Raw genomic sequence first — 20,862 nt, forward strand, 5'->3', positions numbered from 1 at the left:
CGGCGCTCTGAGTCAAAGCTCCAGGAAGTGGCAGATCTGAGGACTGTCATTTTTAATAGGAGGGCTTCCTGACATAGGAGGTTCAGGGAATTTGACAGTAAGGGTCCACTGCATCTGTTAACCCTGCCACAGAATGTGCTTCAGGGCATGGCCAGCTTCAGCGAGCATCCTCCTCCAGTTTCCATCCGATCTCATAGTGGTCCAGGAGAACTTGCCGCCTCCTTTGAGGCTTCTAGAGCCACATCAGGGCATTGTTCCGGCTCTAGGCATACCAGCGGTGCTACCTGGCAGCCTGGGAAGCTCTGCCAGACGTATCTTAGTGGGTCCTGCACACTGTAAAGAGAGGTTATTCAATTCAAATCAGGTTTTGACCGCCCCGCTTTGACGGGGTTCTTTCCACTCTGGTGGGGACCAAGGCTCTGGTCTTGAAATGAAAAGTGCACACTCTCCTGGGGATGGAGTCTAGGTCCCTCCATCAGTCAGAAAGTCCAGGTTCTACAGCCTGTACTCTTTACTTCCCAAAAAGGACGGTGGGTTGCATTCTATCTAAGATCTACATCAGCTGAACCGCTCACTTATGAGACAGGTTCAGGATTCTGACCCTCAAGCAGGTCGTGCTTCAGATCAGATTGAAGGACTGGTTTGTCATGGTGGATCTAAAAGATGCATACTTTCATGTATCCATCTATTCTTCTCACAGGAATTTTCTGAGGTTTGTTTTTGGGGCCGAAGTTTTTCTATTTGGCCTTGCCCTCTCACCCTGCACCTTCACGAAGTGTGTGTATCCACATCCTCAGTTCTATTGACGATTGGTTGATATTAGCTCGATCAGAGCAGTTAGCTGTAGTAGTATTAGTCTGGCATCGAGATGTCATTTTTGCTCACATGAGGGCTCTAGGGTTTCTACTGAATGGTGGGAAGAGGTTGCTTTCTCCATCACAGAGAACCACTTATATCGGCTTCATATGGGATTTGACCACTATGCGCTCGCAGCTCTCCTCTGCCCGCATTGTGTCCATCCTTATGGCCATCAGGAAGGTCAGAGGAGGACAGCAACTCATGGTCAAGCAGTTCCAGAATCTGCTAGGGCTCATGGCAGTTGCATCCAGTGTCATCCTGTACATTAGACCCCTTAAGTGGTAGCTCAGGACACATGGGTTTTCGTGGAAGGGCAACCCCCTATGTATGATCAAGGTTATGTGGCAATGGCTACATGCCTTAGATGTTTGGAGAGATCTCGAGGGTCTCGAGGCCCCTTGCTGGGAGAGGCCCCTTCCTGCTCGTCGCGTTACACTTAGGACGGATGCGTCCCTCATGGGGTGGGAAGCAGTCATGAGTGCCCAAGGTCTATGGGAAGGGCCCCATCTACTATGGCACATCAATTGCCTAGAGATGCTGGCCATGCTTCTAGCATTGAAGCATTTTCTCTCAGACCATCAAGGGGGTCTGCGCTCATGCCCAGATCCTCCTGTGGTCCCAGGGGAAGCTCCTCTCCTTGAGAGCAGCTTACATCCTGGGCCAGTTGAACGAAGCAGCAGACCTGGGGAATTGCGGCTCCATCCTCATGTGGTGGAGCAGATTTGAGAGAGGTTTGGCAAAGCTCAGGTGGACCTGTTCACATCTTGAGAGACGTCTCACTGTCCTCTCTGGCTCTCCCTTACTCCTCCAACCCCGCTAGGACCTGGTAGCCTTCCTTGAACACCCACTCTGTGAGATTCCTTTGAAGAGGGAGGACCCCGGTGTGACCCAGAGTGCCTGGGTGAGGCCCTCTTCAAGCTTTTGGCTGAGGCATCGTTAAGGCACCTCACAACTAAGACTGCATTAACATTGGCCATTAGCTCTCTAAAGAGATTAAGAGACTTACAGGCCCTTTCTGTGGCCCCCTCCTTTCTGGAGTTTACTCCAGGTAAGGCCAGTGCTTTTTGTACCCTAGAATGAGTTACATTCACAAGGTACCCTCGGTCATCCCACGACCTGTTAGGTTACAGGCATTCTACCCTCTTCTGTTCTTGGCCCCAGACGAGGAGAAGCTGAACTGGCTGCGTCCTGGACATCTACGTCCACAGGATGGGTCCCTGGACGAAATGAAGATCAGCTGCTCATCTGCTACACCCCTCTGAGGAGAGACCTCCCTGCTAACAAACAGACTGTGAGCACATGGATAATTGATGCTAGTGCATCTTCTTATGAGTCCTCTGGTCTCCCCCCTCCATTCGAGGTCAAAGCTTACTCAACTCGGAGTGTGGCAGCCTCGAAAGGTTGGTCCTCTGGAGTGTCCCTCTAAGACATCTGCAATGCTGCAGGCTGGTCCACCCTGCTGACCTTTGTCCGGTTTTATAACTTTGACCTCAGTGCCACTCCTGGCCCCTCCGTCCTTTCGACCTAGCTGTGCCAATACACACTGGTCAGGGACTGGTCAGTCTGTATTCAACTGAATCCACTTGTGGTAAATTCAGTTGAATACAGACTGGTCAGTCTGTATTCAACTGAATTTACCACAAGTGGATTCCAATTAAGTTGTAGAAACATGGTAAATTGTGGCCAAGCTAGGATGCACATTACCAGCAAAAATACTCACATAATAAGTGGCATTGAAGTGATGCTTGGTATTATTGCCCCAAAGTCAAAGTCTTGAAAAACTTAAATGGCAAACAACAAAATATAAATACATAGAGGTAAAAAACAAACAAACAAAAAAACCCAAGCAGCAATATAACAACATATAACCTTGAACAGTGAACATCAGTACACCTGAACAGAAAGACATCAGGGCATCAACTAACCAATTAGAACTAACGCAAAGAGGGTAAGAGGGTTAAATACACACAGCACCAACAAAGGGCAGGTAGAAAACATCAGGGACACAGTTTCTAGATGATCACCTAGAGTGCAACCAGTTGGAGGCTGCAAAATTATGAAAGTTTAATATACAATATATGTGTACATGCTTAAATTCAGGTAATTTTGCAACGATTATTATATGTGTGACCTTCTTTATGAAAGGTTGCAAATGATTTGTATGGTTTGGGGTTGGAGCATTGTGGCTCGAAAGGCTAGGCCCTGCATTTAGGGACTGGGGGATAAGGAGAAGGGGTCCAGTGTTGGCAATTTGGCAAAAAATGGAAGCACCATCAAAGAATTCTCCCAGATCCTGCGAAAAGTGTGCCAAAAAACATTCTCACCAGCAAAAACATGGACTGTGGTGCCAAATTCTGACTTTACTACTTTTTGATTCAGTAGAAATCCATATTCATCAGACCAGGCAATGTTTTTACAGTCTTCAAATGTTTGGTAACTGTAATAGTACGAGTGGTTATTTGTGATTATTTATCTGTAGCTGTTTTGTCAGCTTGAACCAATCTGTCTATTCCCCACTTATTCCATCCACAAAGCATTTCCTATTGCAAAACATCCCCCCCCTCCCTTTATATTTGGAAAGTTTACAATTTTAGGAGTAAAATAAACAGTGTAATTTTGATACTTAGGTCAGTAGTAAAAGAACAATGAAGTAGTGAAAGTAGGAAGGAATTGGCTGGGTTGTGGAGGATGTGTGAAGTAATGGACTGGATTTAAAATAACTTCAGGACTGAAGACTGATTACATTGTTTTTTAACATTGTTTATGTACAACGAAAACGAAACAAGATCAGTGCAGAAGAGAACGCAAGAGACCGTGGACGCAAGGAAAATGACTATGGTGGAGATGAAAGAGCTTATTCCAGGAGAAGAACAAGATGGTAAGAATGCAAAAAAAGGAATAAAGGGAAAAGAAGGGTGGATTTTACAGCATTTTGCATTTTGCACTCAATTAATGATTATTTGATGATGGATAAACCTACTGATTGAAAATGATTCCTGAATATGTTAATGTGCCCAAAAGTTTCATCCAAATTTCCTAGAAGCTGAGAAACCAGTAGAGGCAAAAAAAGAAGAGACTTATGAATACAACAAACTGAAGAATTCAAAAGAAGATGAAGGTAATCGCTTTAATTTATATTCTTATCAATTGACACAGTTCAAAGGCTGGTATAAAACATATTTTACATAATGTTAAATATAACAAGAAATCTGCTCATTTTTATTATAGGTGCATTTTAGTTTTTGCTTACCATATTTTCTATGTCTAAATAAATAAATGTATAAAAGTATCAGAATATTTGATGTTTATTAAATTGTATTCATTTTCAATTTTATTCATAAAGACCTACATTTTATTTATTTAGAAAATAAGAATATATTGTGATAATATGTTAATATAAATTAATTTATAAATATCTTTATGTTTATCTCTAATGAGTAATTCAGACTAACTTTTAAATACGTACACAGTTCTTTCTTTCTTTCTTTCTTTCTTTCTTTCTTTCTTTCTTTCTTTCTTTCTTTCTTTCTTTCTTTCTTTCTTTCTTTCTTTCTTTCTTTCTTTCTTTCTTTCTTTCTTTCTTCCTAACGCAACCCTCCCCATGTATAAGGATTGAAAAAAAAGATTCACTGATTAAATGAATAAATATAATTAATTCATAAAATGTGTACATCATGTTAAATTTAAAATAAATAAATCAATAAAAGTCTTTATTAGATCTGATTTTTTTTTTTTTTTTTTTAAAGGCTAAGTAAACACTTAAAATGATGCAAATACTGTACTTTGAAAATATAAATATTCACAAACTAAAAAGAGCTTACATTTAGTTGTTAATTTAAGTTTAAGTTACCTTATAATAGTGTTATGTAACAAGAAATATGGACTCATTGAGGAAACAATTCCAGGAAATGGGTGGTGTCAATACATCACGGACACATGGGACAAAGTGGGAATGTATAAATATTTCCTCTCCAAACAAGAAATGAAGGGGCCACTTGTGCTTTTGGGCGGCATGCTATAACATTTAGATGTAATTTTGTTATGATTATTGCAAATAATTTTGTGCTGTGATGCATCACTCTGCAATCTATTCAAGTAAGCTAATAAAACCGCAACATCCAACACTCAACATCAGTACCTGATGTTACTAATGACACGCTCCAAAATCTAGTGGTACATCTGCACTGAACAAAGGAGGTTATTATAAGAGCAAATGAGGACTAAATGTGGAATGGGATATTCAAAAATATCCCATACGAAGCTAATGGTCAGGAGTCCATAAACTTTTGTCCGTATTGCATAGCATGAGTCAAATAATTGACTTTTATTGTGATCATTTTGATATGATATTTCCTTTTTGGAGGATGACAGACCAAAGTCATTATTTATTTAAAAAATATGATGCTAAATAATTTAACATCCACTCTTTGTGTTCTGATCCATTGAAGGTTTAAAAATATTTAAAACATTTATACATTTATACATTGACTTTTGTCTGTCTGGGGAAACAAATCAAGTAGGAATCTATTTTACGGATGAAGTATGTAAACTAATTCCATACACCGACTGGATTGAGATGTTTCTACATGCCATACATTTTAACTAACTGTTTATTCCTGGTTATGTTTAGATGTTTACAGGCAAGTTCATCTGTACCAGAGGATTTCTGCTGTTTTTATCATTCTCTCATTAATCTTACTGGCTATGGTTCTTGCTTTGGCCATAAAGTGTAAGTACAGTCATAATTGGTTATAGATGAATGCTTGTTACTGCTTGTTACTGGCACTAGACTAGTGCTGGTGTTACATTAAAAACGACCTCCACCAGCCTTCACTTAATACAGGAATACAGTACAATAACCGTAAATAAATAATTATGCACTAATACCTGAATACTGAATATTTACTTAAAAGTATACTAATAATAAATAAAGGCATGCACTTATCATGAACTAATAAAGAATGAACCTTTTTAATGACAAAGCCAGAGAAGGCCTTGCTGGCCCTGACATCCAACCACATTCACATTAAAAAACTGATTATTTTAAGAAAAGGACATGTACTATACTGACTTTTCAAGAAAAAGGACATTGTGAGGAAAGATCAGTCAAAACAATTTAAAACAGTTGTTTATCTTTTTCATAAACTATTTATACTTTTACGATTTCTTTTCTGTAGAATTTGCACAAAAACACAATTTAAATTAATTTCAAATCCCCAGCAAAACTGCGCTGAAAAATGCCGAAAACTTCACAAAAATGCATTGAAATCCCAGAGCCATTTTTATGAGGTTAATATGAATGCTTCTGCTAGAGATTATGTATGCAGGTGGGGCAGCTGTGGCTATATTGTGGAGAGTTATTAAATTGTGTATGTTTCTTGCTTTAGTAATGGCATTCATTCTCATTAAAGATATACTTGAGAATCTTGTCTGTGATGCAGTGCTGTTATACTGCTTTTCTGTATATTATTTATAATACTGATGGTTTCTATATCTGTGGCATCATTATATATATATATATATATATATATATATATATATATATATATATATATATATATATATATATATATACTTATTTTCCTCACTGTGTACATATATATATATATATATATATATATATATATATATATATATATATATATATATATATATATATATATATATATATATATATATATATATATATATATATATATATATATATATATATATATATATATATATATATATGTATATATATATATATATATATATATATATATATATATATATATATATATATATATATATATATATATATATATATGTACACAGTGAGGAAAATAAGTATTTGAACACCCTGCTATTTTGCAAGTTCTCTCCACTACACTCTTACTGTACTCTACCCTCAGGATTACCCCTACACCATTTTTATTTCCATTCACATCATAGTAGAACAGTTGAAACCCACCTCCAATTTATCTGGTTGGGTTTTTATATATATATATATATATATATAAAAAACCTGAGACAGCATAACCTTCAAATGTTGGAGCGTTTTTTTTTTTTGTAAAATAACAGTGTAAAGAGCAAGTATTTGTCTGCATTTGTTTCATTTGTTGAAATGTATTTTGTTTGCATTTTATTAGGGAGTGAGTTAAGGTTCTTGCCACTAGATGAATTAAACATACATATTTATGTATGTATAAATAATATGTATTTATAAATAATACGTTTGAAAGAAAAATTCATATTTTGTGGAATAATCTGTTCTCCTCATGCCCATACTTCAGTACAAGAATGTCAGTCCATCCAGATGTCTGATGTCCCTGTGCAGATCGATTACCCCCGAAACCAAGGTCAAACATTATCACGTCTTGATATTCACAATCACTTTAAATGGTCTTTATTTTTAGTAATTTCTTTATTTAATGGGGTTCAGTTACCCTGTTTTTTGTGAATTATTTATCTTTATTTTTGTCAGGGTATCAGTGCTTTCACTGTGGGAGGGGCTGGTTAAAAATTGAGAACTCCTGCTACTTCAAATCCAGGGAGCGTCTAAACTGGCAGGACAGCAGAAAGGCGTGTCAGGATCGGGGTGGAGATCTGGCTGTTGTCCACAATGAAACAGTGCAGGTAATAATCAACCTCTCAATCAGAAAAACAAAATGTGTATCACTATTAAAGTACTTTGCTGTTATGACTGATGATAGTGTATATCTTACTGTTACAAATTCTGTCTTTATTAATGTAGGCATATCTAAGTATGCGTCGAGGTCTGCTGTTCTGGATTGGGCTTCATTATGCAGAAACAGAACAACAGTGGATATGGATTGACAATACCACATTAACTATGAGGTGAGTACAGGTATTTCCAATAAAGTGGCAAGTCGGTGCTTTTGTATCTAAATACTTTTTTTTATTGGCAGCTTCTGGGCCACCAGTAAGCGACCTGAAAAGCCTAAAGACCACTGTGCACTGCTACATGGAAGGACAAACTCAAGCAACTGGCATTCATACCCCTGTCATGCAATCTCCCAGTACATCTGCCAGAAATATTAGAAGTGGAAAAAGATCAAACATAACAATCAAATATATCTGTTATGTATGTTTGCCATTAATATCTTATTTTACTCGTTTACTCACCTTTTACAAATGCAGTCCACATGCAATATGCAAATGCAATAGCAATAAACACAGGACCAACACATGAAACAGTCCAGTTCTGTGATGCACAATCAAGTAGACATGCTATGTATTTTTCATGACTGAATAAATGAAACAAGTGCATTCACTGAAACTTACTTTTTTCTGCTTATAAGCTGCACTGCTTTTAGTTAAAATGCTACAGAATTATTTTGCACTGATTTCTAATAAACCATATTTGCACTAAGAAAGTTTGTAGAATGTATTATTCTAACCCTAACCCTTTATAATATAAAACCATTATTGTTTTTACAGTGATTTAATTTTTAAATAGAATAAAATGTGATTGTTCACTACATTACTTAAAATATAATGAAATATAATGAAAAAATTGTAAGTTGTACAGATTAAAATAATTGGTGACTCCCACCAACACAGAACCCAGAGTTAACTCCAAACTATCATCCAATCCTTTTTAGAATATGTCTATAAAATTATATAATATTGAATGCTTTATATCATTACAAAGAACACGTTAATGCTACACCATATAGCTATATAAAAGTTTAGCATTACACCCTTTTTAAAAAAATCTGTTGCCACAAATGTAATTCATTTAAAAATTATTGTACTAATAATACTAATTGTAATTCAAGGTAATTCAATATCACATCTTACTTAACTCATTTATTACACATTAGATGTTTCTTCTGGCAAAACTGCAGCTCACTGGATTATGTGCAAACTCAAGTTGTGTGTGAAAGTTTCAGAGACTTACTCAAATCAGCACCAACAATCACACTATGGATAAACTTTAATTATTTTACTACCCAATTCTAATGTTTGACTTGATATTTATCTAAACAGTTGACTTGTATCTGTAGGAAGCATGAATACAGATATTCCTACTTAAGTGTGTATGTTTTTGTGTTTTTTTGTTTTATAATTGGCTCCTGTGCATTGCTACATGGACAGTCTTGAACAACTGGTATTTATATCCGTCATGTGATCTACAAGTACATCTGCCAGAAAGGTTAAAAGTGGACAGTGATCAAACATAACCATTAAATAAGTCTGCTATGTTTGCCTTTAATATCATTTTACTCCTTCACTTACCTTTTACAAAAGCAGTTTATAAATAGTGCCACATACAGATCCAGTACAAGAAAGTATCCCATTCTGTGATGCACAAATAAGTAGACATGCTACACACATTTTCATGATTGAAATAATAAGAAAATTCATTAAAAGTGACTCTGTGCTTGTTATACTTGTAAATTATAAGTCTTTTAATTGCACTTATACCTTGCATTGATTTCAATAAAATCTTACTTGCAGAATATATTATAAAAACTAAATATATACCAATTTAGCTGCCTTTAAATATATGCAGTGACATTTTCTTTAAAATGATTCCATTTCAAAGTCTACTGTTTTGTTTTCACTTTTGTAATAAACCCTTTCTAGCCCACAGTTTTTCTATGTGATGTGATTTGTCAACATAAAGTAGTATTCACTCAATAAAATAATGAAATGATTAGAATTTGTACAAAATCTATATCCTTTCAACACATGTTTATCTCTCAAACAGGTCTCATCTCTTGAGAGTTCAAATTCTCTTCATTCTCTAGCTCTAATCCCAGAAGGCTGTTGCGGATAATCTGCCAGCAAAGAAGTGACTTCCTGTTGCCATTTAAGCTGTCGTTCTGTATGCCTTTTGTGTCCGCTGCTTCATTTGTTGTGTCAATTTTCTGACTTTCCTCATTATTTTCCGAATCGTCATTTTTTGCAAACAAGTTAACGTAGCGTCTGATCTTCTGCATAAACTGGTCATTGCGGTCCTCCACTCTGAAATACATACAGTGTCAGAAGAGATAATTGTTAAATGTATTCTTTCTTCTTCATCTTCTGTAATTGTTGTATAGGAGGAAACTGAAGAACTCTGAGAAAACCAACACAGACACAAGGATGACAATATTATGATTATTATTGATTATCATAGTGTCATGATGTGATAATATGGTTATTCATAGAAGATTATCATATTATATATTAATAAAAATTATTGTTGTGTTAACAATAGGAATTAGAATAATAACAATATAAACATCATTTTATTGTCTAGTATGCTTGTCTTCCTTACCGGAGGTACCAGCGGTCTCCCAGGCCATAGTTCAGACCACACATGCCCAGCCTTGGAAACAAACACCTTGGCAGACGATGTTCCAGCATCAGAATGGTGGCTACCACCTACACAGGACCCACAGTAGATTGTAAAGAATCATTAAATACAATACAGCAAACAATCCCTCAAAGCTATCTAGGATTTTCCATACCCACCTGGGTCCTCCAGAGTTCATCTCGCTCTTGTGCAACCCTCCACTGTGTGTCACTCATCATGGCTGTGAGGAGGCTGAGAAGGAGGAGATGTGACACCACACTGAAGCAGCAAGAGACCAAAAACACAATAGGGTGAGTGTGGATGGTGTGGTCCACTGGCAAATCGATCAGACCCACAGTCAACTCAAACATGGTGAAGAGTGTGATGGGGTATGAGCGCATCGCTGGTACGGACAGAGGCTCCTGAGTCATGTATACAGTCCACTGAGCTGGAGAGCAGATGTGGGGAAATGGGAGGTTAAGATTTTTTTTTTTTTTGAAAAAATGGCAAGGATGTGAAGTTGCAGGATTCAAAAAAAGTGTTTTTTATTGTGTATTCCAGAGTTTAATTTACCTGTGGAGAATCCTAAGAGGGCAATGGCACTCAGCCACATGAACTTAGTTAGGTCTCCAAATATAATCTACAAAATAGTGGAAAAAATAGGCATCAGGTTTCTAACAGTGCAGTTCGGAAATACTAAACCACTAAAAACACTCTTGTAATTTGTCCTAAAATCTTGTGGAATTTTTTTTTTTCACTGAACTTTACAAAATAAATAGTAACATATTGATATAAAATTGATTGTTTAAGCTTAATAATAATATCAAACTAACACCCCAATTTAAAAAACTGTGCAATGTTAAGAAAAACAGATTGCAATTATTTGCAATTATAACCCATATTTGGGTCTTAATAGAGCATAGTATCCCCTGCTTTACACAACAGTCTGTATACATCTGGGACCTGAGGAGACCAGCTGCTGGAGGTTCAGGAGATGAATTTTGTTCCATTCATGTCTAATACAGGATTCTAGCTGCTAACAGTCCTGGGTCTTCTTTGTCATATTTTCCGTTTCATGATGAGCCAAATGTTTTCATTTAGTGAAAGGTCTGGACTGCAGACAGACCAGTTCAGACTCTTCTACAACAAAGCCATGCTGTTGTATTAGATTCAGTTTAGCATGGTCTTGCTGAAATATGCAAATATTGCAGTTGAAGTCTTGTAACATCCAGATGCTAGGTGTCATCTGGACAAATGTTTCTCTAAAACCTGTAAAGCTCTAAAACATTCCAATACCATAATTGATGCAGGCTTTTGAACTGATCACTAATTATAAGCTGAATGGTTACTCTCATCTGTAGTCCGGAGAACATAAAGCCCATGGTTTCCAAAAAGAATATGATTTGTCTGACCAAAAAACATTTTTTACACTTTGCCTCAGATTTTAAATTAGTTTTGGCACAGATAAAATGCAGACATTTCTGGATCATGTTTACAGATCTCTTTAAACTGCATTTCTGAGCCCATGCAGTAATTTCAATTAGAGGATCATGCCTATTTTTAATGCAGTGCCCCCTAATGGTCCAAAGTTTACAGGCATATAGATTTTTGCCCTTGTCTCTTGTGAATCGAGATTTTCCTGATTCTCAGAAACTTTTCATGATATTATGTCCTATAGATATTCAAAATTGTCACACTTTTATGTTAAGAAACACTATTCTGAAATTGTTCCACAATTTGTAGATACAAGTTAATGATTAGTGAACCTCTGCCCATCTTTACTTCTAAAAGACTCTAAGATACTAATTTTATTCCCAGCAATGTTACTGATCTGCTGCCAGTTAACCTAATTAGTTGTAAAATGTTTCTCCAACTGATTCTTTTTAGTAACATTAATTTTAAAACCTCTTGTTGCCCTGTCCCAAACTTTTTTTTTCTATAAAATGGTACATTTCCTCACTGTATATATTTGATATGTTTTCTATTTTCTATTGTGAATAGAATATGGGTTTCTGACACTTTTGTATAAGTCATTGTACTATAAAACAAAATAAATGTATAATAATAATATAATAATATAATATTTAAAAAAAGTATATTTTGAATTTACACATGGAAATGAGGAAGAGAGAGTTTGAGAAGTGAAAGTGCTCTGCATACCTTCTGGATCACGATGACATAAGGCCCGAGCATTTCAAAACCTCGAGCAAAGTACAAGACATTGCACCAGCCCAATACCAGAGACACAGCCATCATTCCAGTCTCACCAGGCAACTCAGTGAGTCTCACCACACATAGTGTCACCACCAGCACAGCATAGGCGACCCTACACAGCAAAATGTACATGAGAGAAATCAGCAGCTCGTATGGACTGAGTGTGTGAGCCACAATGTTGTGGGTTTGATGAGTAAGTGTGATGGGATCATTGACATTATAAAGTAAATCAGACTTACAGAGTGACATGAAAGGGGCCTCCAAGTGCAGTCTGGCCGAAATATCTCTTTGCTCCTACTCTTAGGATATCTGGAATCTGATAATCAGATAACTTGCATTTGCCCAACTGTAATGACTATTATTATTATAATTATTATAATAATTAATATTATTATTATTATTGTTAAAGTTTAAGTAATACAAAATTTAAAAGATATAGCAAAGATTAATCTACTAACTCAACTGTTTCAAAATTATTAAGCATATTATTTTGACTAAAACTATATGAGAACATTGTAGAAACAATTCTGTCTGTGAAAATATGTTTCATTATTTGTGTTTGTACCTCCAGCAGTAGAATAATAATAGCTCCTATTACGCTGATGATCTCTCCACCCAACCGCAAGTGATCTGCGTAAGACACATAACTCTCCTGTACACACAGATACACGCAGACACGTATCATGTGATGTGATGTGAAAATGGAAGATGCAAGAAGAAAAAGGGAAAAGCATGCATGTGCATATGCATCTACTATATATATATATATATATATATATATATATATATATATATATATATATATATATATATATATATATATATATATATATGCTTTCTGTATGCAAAGCTTAAATCATGACCATTAAAACATTTGATATTAAATTAATACACAAAAGTATCACGTCTGGGTGTACAATAAGAAATATATTTTTTTTATTGATTATTTGGTTATCTGTGCCTCCTGATGCTGAAGTGACAGAGCAAAGAAAGAACTATCCTACTTGTTTTTTTGTTTGTATGTTTTCTTTTGTGCTAGTTTCCTGACCAGTGACTTGTTGATAACATCATTAAAAGCTTCATATTTCACCAATCGTGCTACCGTTTTTCCCAGAGAGAGAGAGTGAGAGAGAGCGCGAGAGAGAGAGAGAGAGAGAGAGAGAGAGAGAGAGAGAGAGAGAGAGAGATGGTACCTTAAGAGTTTTCTGTATCTTGATGGTTGGGTCATTATCTGCTTTGGTGTAATTTTCAGGTATATCCTTTAGAGGGCGGTACATACAGCACAACGTGAACGTCCCGATGTACAGCAGGTACACCAGCAGCAACAACCTGCATGACAGCATTTCCCGTGATATAAAACCAACATGCTACCAGTACCAGTACACGGCCTCTGTGGGCACCATGTTTACAAAACCTTATATATCTGCCACATCAGTGTAATAAGATGATGTTGATGTACCACAAACATTTTTTTCCAGTGACACAGACAAATTCTGATACACTGAAACGCTGCAAAGCGTCTACAAAAACTACAGTAATAAACAATATCATGTGTGTAGTGGGATAAAACATGTTGTAGGTACCCAGGATAAATTGAGCAAAAAAATAAAAATAATAATAATGAATAATGAATAATGAATAATAATAATTCATTTGTAATAATCTTTCAATAATAATCAGGATGTTGCCATCTTACAGTTGGATCTTTTCCAATTACACATTTCTTCATGTATTATTTTGTTTATACCGCAGACATTGCAGTTATATTCATTTTTATGAACAACATGTCATACATTATTTTTGTTTATTGTTACTTTTGATCTTGTGAAACACCCTGCCATCACTTACATTATAGTTACATTATACATTACATTTTCATTAGAAGACAAAAAAATGCAGTTCATTACAAATCACTGGCCTGAAACCTCGAGACTCTATTTTAAAATGCCAAACAAATGTCTTCTAACAAAATAATTAATGGTTGCTTCTCTTTTTTTTGTGGAGCATCAGCCATTATTTTGTGTGGAACATCTGCCATAAAAGATGAATTTTTCTTGCTCCTATTAATATACCATATATTTGTTACCTGAAATAGTATTTCCCATAAAGATTCCACTTGAGATTGATGAGCTGCTGGATCGGAGTCAATTCTAGGAGTTTTCTGGCCTGTACAAGAGATAAAATTGAACAGATATAAGAGTTAAAATGTATAGAAGTGCTAGGAATAAGTCTATTTAGGACCAAGAAAATACAGTACAAGACTAGTTCTCTTGTCTTTTAATTAAATTTTACAGTTTAACACCTACTTTCCTTTTTTGACTGGAGACAATAAGCGTGAGAACTGAGATATCGTCCATATGGGAGTCTATTTCACTAAGTTCGTAGAGGTAAGAGCTCAAAGATCCCAGACTCCACTGGAGGATGCGTCTGCGATTCACCATGTGCTGAAAAGCCTGGTGATAGGGAAAGAACATTTGCTCATTCCTAAATATTTTCACAAGGCATCGCTAGGTCAGCTAAGAGCTTTAGGATGTTTACATTGAAATCAAAATGTTCACATCACATCATCATCATCATCAATATTAAGAATGATAAAAAAGTGTGACCTCCGTGACTGATCCTAGCATTGCTGTTTGTAGCAGATGAGTTGGTTTGAGCATTCCAGAAAGGGTTGATCTCCTGGGATTTTTACACACAACACTCATTTGGAAAAAAATATATATATATGGAAACATTTGGTTGATTAGAGAGATCAAAGAAAAAACAGCCAGATTTGGCACTCTTTACAAGTGTGGTGTAAAAAAAAAAAAGCATCTCAGCATCCACAAACATCAAACATTGAGGCGAATGAGCTACAAGAACTAAAGCCCACATCTCGTCACAGCCAAGAACAAGAATGTATTTTGGTTATAGACTCGCTAAACTTGATAGTTAAAACAAACAAAAACAAAGGTCTTATCTCATCTTCAACTGTCAAGTTTGGGTGAGTTCTTTCACCTGAAAATACTCTAAACAGAATGCTAAGATGCCCTTAGTTTTCCACACCATTCTGTGTGGTCTCTAGGGACTCCCCAAATTAGCCCCTCTGGTACCAACTTGCCCTGGTTAAAGTCACAGAGATTACAGTTTATCTTCATTCTGATTTTTGTGTAAACGTTAACTATTGTCCTGTGTACATTTGATGCATTGTACTTCTGCCACATGGTTGGCTTGTCGGATAACTGCATAGATGTGCAGGTGTACAGGTGTTCAGTGGACAGTCAGTGCATGTAAAAAGGCTGTGTGCAATACAAGGTTAAGGCATGAGGTTTCTCACCACAACATTCCCCTTCTTTGCAGCAAGCTTCAAAGGTGTGAGGCCTCTGTAATTTGCCACCATGTCCAGCGGCATTGTGGGGTCCAGATCAGCATCCAGCGTTAGCAGTATGTCCATTACTTGACATGCAATTATTTTATTGGGCTGCTGAACCAAAAGGTGCAGAATAGTGTTCCCTGTTTAGGAGAAAGGAATGGAATGAGACTAGTGGGGGAACAGTTGATTTGACATGTGTGGCATATGTTTAGTTGCTCATGTACTGTAAATAGGTTTGTTGTTTAACATATCTGTAGATTACTTTTGATTAGAGTGGCTTGTTAGCATCAGGTAGTTGATTGAAATTCCTTATATTTTTGAACCATAACAGAATGGGATTTAATACCCAAATAACGTATCAGCTACGACATATTTATTGAGACAGTTTACATTGTGATGGCTAGCTGTATTAACATTCAGCTACTATGCTATGACCATGCTAGCCAATGCTGTTACTTACCTACCATTAGTTAGACTTATGTTTTTTTTTCAGGTCTATTTGTTCCTTTGTTAGTGGGGCACTTACTTACGGTCAGTAACACATCAGTACAACCAGAACCATCAGTAAGTCAAATAAGTGTGTGATTTTAGTCAGAAATCTTTTCTGAATCTTACTTGTAATTTTATATTTAGACAACTAGTAAATTTTTTAGTATTGTAACTTGAATATTAAATATTTAAATGAAAACTTGCACCTCCTGTTGAGTAAAAAAAACACCTTTCACCACCTCTGTTGATTGTGCTGTAGTCTGCAATAAAAAAAACAAAACATGGAAAATAACGTAGGATCATATTTTGCTTACCAAGGGAGTCCTGAGCCCGAATGTTTGCACCAGCCTTTATTAACATGGAAATGATTTCCTCGTTTCCAATACAGCTAGCAAAGGCCAGGATGTGCTCTCCTAAAAATACAGGACATTTTTCTATAAACATTTTGCCCTTGAGATTATAAAGTGTATAGGAAACTCAGTGACCTTTCTGTTAGAACTTATTTTTCTCCTTTTGCTTATTACCATAATAAAGTAGTCCTCCTTTCCTTTTGTTGAAGTAGATACCTGTCGCTCTGGGAGTTGTGACATCAGCCCCTCTGTTGACTAATTCCTGGACCAGATTAACGTTCTGGTTGATGACAGCTATATGAACGGCTGTTATACCTGTAAGAACCGAGCAGCACTTCCTTTATATGGAATTCCAAGAATACATTCGATGAGGATTAAATAGATGTATTTAATAGATGTTTTTATTTTAACATGGTGTGGGAATGTGCATTTACCCTGATACAGTTCACTGGTCATTGGCTCATTGATGAGCTCTGGTGCTCCATCCATTAGAGCCACAGCGGCCTCAAAGTTATCATTCATCACAGCCACGTGCAAAGCAGTTTCACCTAGTGCGCCTAACACATACATGCACACAATAAAAAAACATTACAGTCTTTAAACTAATAAATATATTACACAACAGACTGCATGTGTAACAGCAACTTACCTCTTTCAAAGATATTGGTTGTAGAACAATCCAGCAGTTTCTTAATGCAGCCCACATTATTTGACTTTGTTGCATAAAACAAGGGGATTTCATTTACTCTGATGGACAAAGAGGCAGAGATGTAATTTGGTTTGTTCTTGATACATGGCAATTTTATGACATTTAATTATACTAAACAATAAACAGATACGTTTATATGAGTTCGTTTTCTTTTCTTTTTTTTGTCAAGGAAAAAAACCACAGCATGCATATTATCATTAATTAATGAATTATTATTAATTTCATAGTATTGTTTTTCTTACGTAAACATAACTATAGTGATGTTAATTGTTCTTTGCGGTTATTTTGGCAGTTATAATGCTGAAACAAACAAGCAAACAAAACAAAACCTTTTAGATTGGTAAAGAAACGTCTCGTCCAACATTTCATCCCATCCCTTTCTGTTCTGAAGTCGGAATTTAATGTGATTCCACCAGTGCACTATATTCCCAGGGGCAGACCGTGAAAGAGTTGGAGCCATGTTCTTGAGGGGAAAGGGGGTCGTCTGACGGGATGACAATACAGGGCATGACACAGAGGAGCTATTAAACAACACGCTTGTTTCTGATACATAAGAAATGTAAACTAACTAAATTAAAATTCTAATGTTGTAATTCAGTCAAACTGACAGTGGCAACATTACTGAGAAGTTGGCTGAAAAATGCACAGACACTTATTTTATTTATAACCTGGTAAATTTTTTTGTTAAATGCTGATTTACATTTTTGCAAGCAAAACATTTTCCATCACCTTCATTTCATTTTTATTCATTTTCATTTCATATATATTTTTTATATTTATTATATACTTTCTTTAAAAAATTCATTCATTACAAAGTAATACTACATTATTTAAAGTAATATTCATTTTCCTTTAGTGTGTGAGTGTGTGTGCATGTGCATGTGTTAAAATCAATTATATAAAATCATATCAAATCAATATTTAAAAAAATACACTGAATATGAAGCAACATAACTTTAAAGACTTACCCTCCGCAAGGTTTAAAATTCCACCAATGACCACTTGTAAAATAAAACAACCCAGTAAAGTAAAGTCCTGGGATTCCTTTGACAATACCCAATATACAGCAGTGTGTGATGTGTCACCAGTTTTTATAGAGAGGCTGTGCTTTAGGTCCAGAGGAGGTGTGACAGAGGAGGAGAGGAAAAAGAGAGGGTGTGAGACTAATGATGAGAAAAAGAACAAATTCACAGGTCATTAAGAGGAGGGAAGGTTGCGGAGAAATATCTAAACTAGGCCTTACCAGAATTAAGTCACCACTGATCCTCTTTCTACATTCCCTCAACTTGTGTTGAAAACAAGGAAACCACATTTGACTGAGGTAAAGTTTGAAGGAGTGAAATTATTGAACTTAAAAAATAAAATATGGATGAAAGATGGTTGGAAATTACCATAGACTTCACGAAAGCGGCTAAGTTTAAATGTCACAACAAACCTGGAGAACTCGTTTAATGGCTGCTGATGATGGCTGAGATAACCGTCCCGAGAAATTTTTATCTGTAAGCAGCCAAGGCTGACTTTTCTGTAGGTTCATGCTCCCTGTGAAAAGACCACAGTCCCAGGCAATGTTTAAAAAAAAAAACGTTACACTATCAAAATCACCAAACATGTCAGTCTTTCACTAGCAAACATTCAAAAGCTACTTCAGGACAGTGTAGTGTGTAATGTCCTGCTCAAGCCCAGGTGAGGGGGGTTAACTCTGGATTCCAGCCGTCCGGCTGTAAATGACTCATCTAACAGGTTTTACATTGTTTTTTTTTCGCCACGAATTACAGTAACCTAATCACTGTTTATGTTGCCTTGCACTTGTTTATGCCTGAAAGTGTGAATTAGTTCTGAAAACCGTTTGTGTTTTTAGAGTTGTCTTGTAGTCTAACATGCAAAACAGCATTAACATGTAGCTATTACGTGAGAATAACAAGGAGATATTTATTTTGTTGATAATTGTGTTCAGGTGAATAATTCTGACCGGGTTGCCAGTTACAAAGCTTTCAATTGTTTCCTAAATTTTAAAAATGTAAACATTTCACAGTAATTTACTGGCAGCAAAATGAGTAAAATTCAAATATGTCCAGTAGGGGTACAGCAATGTCTCATAAAGTACAAAATAACATAATCCAGTAGCCTACAATTGCTCATTTAGTTAAAGGTTTAAAAAAATATATAACTTGCAAATTACTTTACAACTGATCTAAATACTCAAACACACACACACGCTCAAATAAACAAACTCATCAAAACAGTTTGCTCAAATTGCTGCTAAGCCACCAATATTTACATGTAGAAGATTTAATATTATATAGACAAACACATTTGCACATCTATTGTACTGGTTGGTGCTGAAATGTCATTGTGTTTACCAGAGATGGGAAGTAATGATGGACAAATACTTTGTTACTGTACATAAGTAGTTTTTCCTGGTATCAGTACTTTATTTCACTATTTATTTTTTGGACAACTGTTTAGTTTCACTCATTAAATTATTTTACACAAATATCTGCACTTTTTACTTCTTAGATTTTTAAAACAGGTTTGTTACTTTAGTTTTAATCTATTTAGTGAAATGTCAATATTTGTTCCTCTCATTGCCTGCCGGTTTCAGCCCATCAACCTATTTCTTGTTAACGCACAGCTTTTTCCACCAAAAAAATGGTGTATTTTTCCTGGCTCTCATGCACCACAGACGTAAACTAGCCTAGGCAGCTAAGGCATCAAGGAGTATAGGGCTGACATGGATGAGACGGAGAAAGTCAGCGATGTAAATATGACTAAGAACAGAGACATTCCTGATCATCACATCTTGTGTTCTATATCGTGGCTGTTCAGCCTGTATACATTCATTAGATAACAAAATTGGAAATTATTTTGTATTAATATATTAATATGATGTGAGGTCCAATTACCAGTGTGACACTTAAACAGGTAGTAGAAATGGCGTCCAAGAGTCCAAACTTCTTTACTTAAAATTGAGTGAAAAAGTGTAGTCAGTACTTCAATTTTTATCAGAGTCTGTTGAAACTTGAGTATCTGTTCTTCTACTTGAATGAAGGATGTGTGTTCTTTTGCCATCTCTGGTGTTTAATGCCTCACTCTCTTGTGTTATTTGCACTAAATGTTTACACGTGTGCACATGTAGTATTCTAGTTACTGTTGGGTATTTGCTTTTACTTGTAGTAATTTATATTATTTTATTCAGCATCTTGGTCCTGGGGAAAACTTTGTTATTTTCACTGTGTATTGTACTGTACTGTATATAGTTAAAGTAACAATAAAAGCCTGTTTGACTTGACTTGGCAAGTGGTAGCTTAGTGGTTAAGCTGTTTGACTTCTGAATGAAAGGTTGTAAGTTAAAACTTCTGCACCACCCAGCTGTTACTGCTGGGCTGTTGAACAAGACCCTTCACTCGCAACTGTTCAGTTGTATAAAATGAGAAAATACAACTCGCTCTGGAAAATGGCATCTGCCAAATTCATTAAAAGTAACTGTAATGTAAATGACTAAAGATCTTGCACAAAACCCTAATCATTGCAATTTTACAGTTGTAAGATTAAAATTAATTAACTAACATTAATTTCAAAGTAAGTTAGTTAAATAATTTTT

At 35.9% G+C, this 20,862-nt stretch overlaps 2 protein-coding genes across 6 annotated transcripts; one reads left to right on the forward strand and one right to left on the reverse strand.

Annotated features, from left to right (window-relative positions):
* The first annotated feature begins 3,530 nt into the window (after positions 1-3,530).
* Positions 3,531-8,233, forward strand: LOC124385074 (regenerating islet-derived protein 4-like). Of its 3 annotated transcripts, none has more exons than XM_046848176.1 (7): positions 3,531-3,736; positions 3,902-3,976; positions 5,489-5,587; positions 7,134-7,199; positions 7,325-7,476; positions 7,595-7,698; positions 7,770-8,233. In XM_046848176.1, the coding sequence occupies exons 1-7, from the start codon at positions 3,622-3,624 to the stop codon at positions 7,900-7,902; spliced, it is 744 nt and encodes a 247-aa protein (XP_046704132.1). In that variant the 5' UTR covers positions 3,531-3,621; the 3' UTR covers positions 7,903-8,233. The 3 variants fall into 3 exon arrangements, with proteins under 3 accessions (XP_046704132.1, XP_046704133.1, XP_046704131.1); XM_046848177.1 differs by having other exon boundaries at positions 3,534-3,736; positions 3,880-3,976; XM_046848175.1 differs by having other exon boundaries at positions 3,534-3,736; positions 3,899-3,976.
* Positions 7,994-18,363, reverse strand: trpv6 (transient receptor potential cation channel, subfamily V, member 6). 3 transcript variants are annotated; one of them, XM_046848173.1, is made up of 17 exons: positions 18,230-18,363; positions 17,591-17,745; positions 17,202-17,299; positions 16,987-17,109; positions 16,769-16,867; positions 16,517-16,615; positions 15,678-15,853; positions 14,668-14,814; positions 14,448-14,527; positions 13,555-13,690; positions 12,927-13,013; positions 12,601-12,677; positions 12,308-12,473; positions 10,721-10,787; positions 10,327-10,595; positions 10,130-10,236; positions 7,994-9,834 (listed from the first exon to the last, which is right to left on the reverse strand). In XM_046848173.1, the coding sequence occupies exons 2-17, from the start codon at positions 17,719-17,721 to the stop codon at positions 9,570-9,572; spliced, it is 2,127 nt and encodes a 708-aa protein (XP_046704129.1). In that variant the 5' UTR covers positions 17,722-17,745; positions 18,230-18,363; the 3' UTR covers positions 7,994-9,569. The 3 variants fall into 3 exon arrangements, with proteins under 3 accessions (XP_046704129.1, XP_046704128.1, XP_046704130.1); XM_046848172.1 differs by having other exon boundaries at positions 16,727-16,867; XM_046848174.1 differs by having other exon boundaries at positions 9,794-9,928; positions 16,727-16,867.
* Positions 18,364-20,862: the final 2,499 nt, after the last annotated feature.

The sequence above is a fragment of the Silurus meridionalis genome, chromosome 4 (assembly GCF_014805685.1).
Source record: "Silurus meridionalis isolate SWU-2019-XX chromosome 4, ASM1480568v1, whole genome shotgun sequence".
Classification (NCBI taxonomy): Eukaryota; Metazoa; Chordata; class Actinopteri; order Siluriformes; family Siluridae; genus Silurus; species Silurus meridionalis.

Coding starts and splice junctions, on each gene's coding strand:
- LOC124385074 (XM_046848175.1), top strand. CDS start 3,622: ATGTACAACGAAAACGAAACAAGATCAGTGCAGAAGAGAACGCAAGAG. Junction 3,737..3,898: donor TCCAGGAGAAGAACAAGATG/GTAAGAATGCAA, acceptor CAAATTTCCTAG/AAGCTGAGAAACCAGTAGAG. Junction 5,588..7,133: donor TCTTGCTTTGGCCATAAAGT/GTAAGTACAGTC, acceptor CCCATACTTCAG/TACAAGAATGTCAGTCCATC.
- trpv6 (XM_046848172.1), bottom strand. CDS start 17,721: ATGGCTCCAACTCTTTCACGGTCTGCCCCTGGGAATATAGTGCACTGG. Junction 17,110..17,201: donor AACCAATATCTTTGAAAGAG/GTAAGTTGCTGT, acceptor TGTATGTGTTAG/GCGCACTAGGTGAAACTGCT. Junction 12,678..12,926: donor TTATTATTCTACTGCTGGAG/GTACAAACACAA, acceptor TCTGATTATCAG/ATTCCAGATATCCTAAGAGT.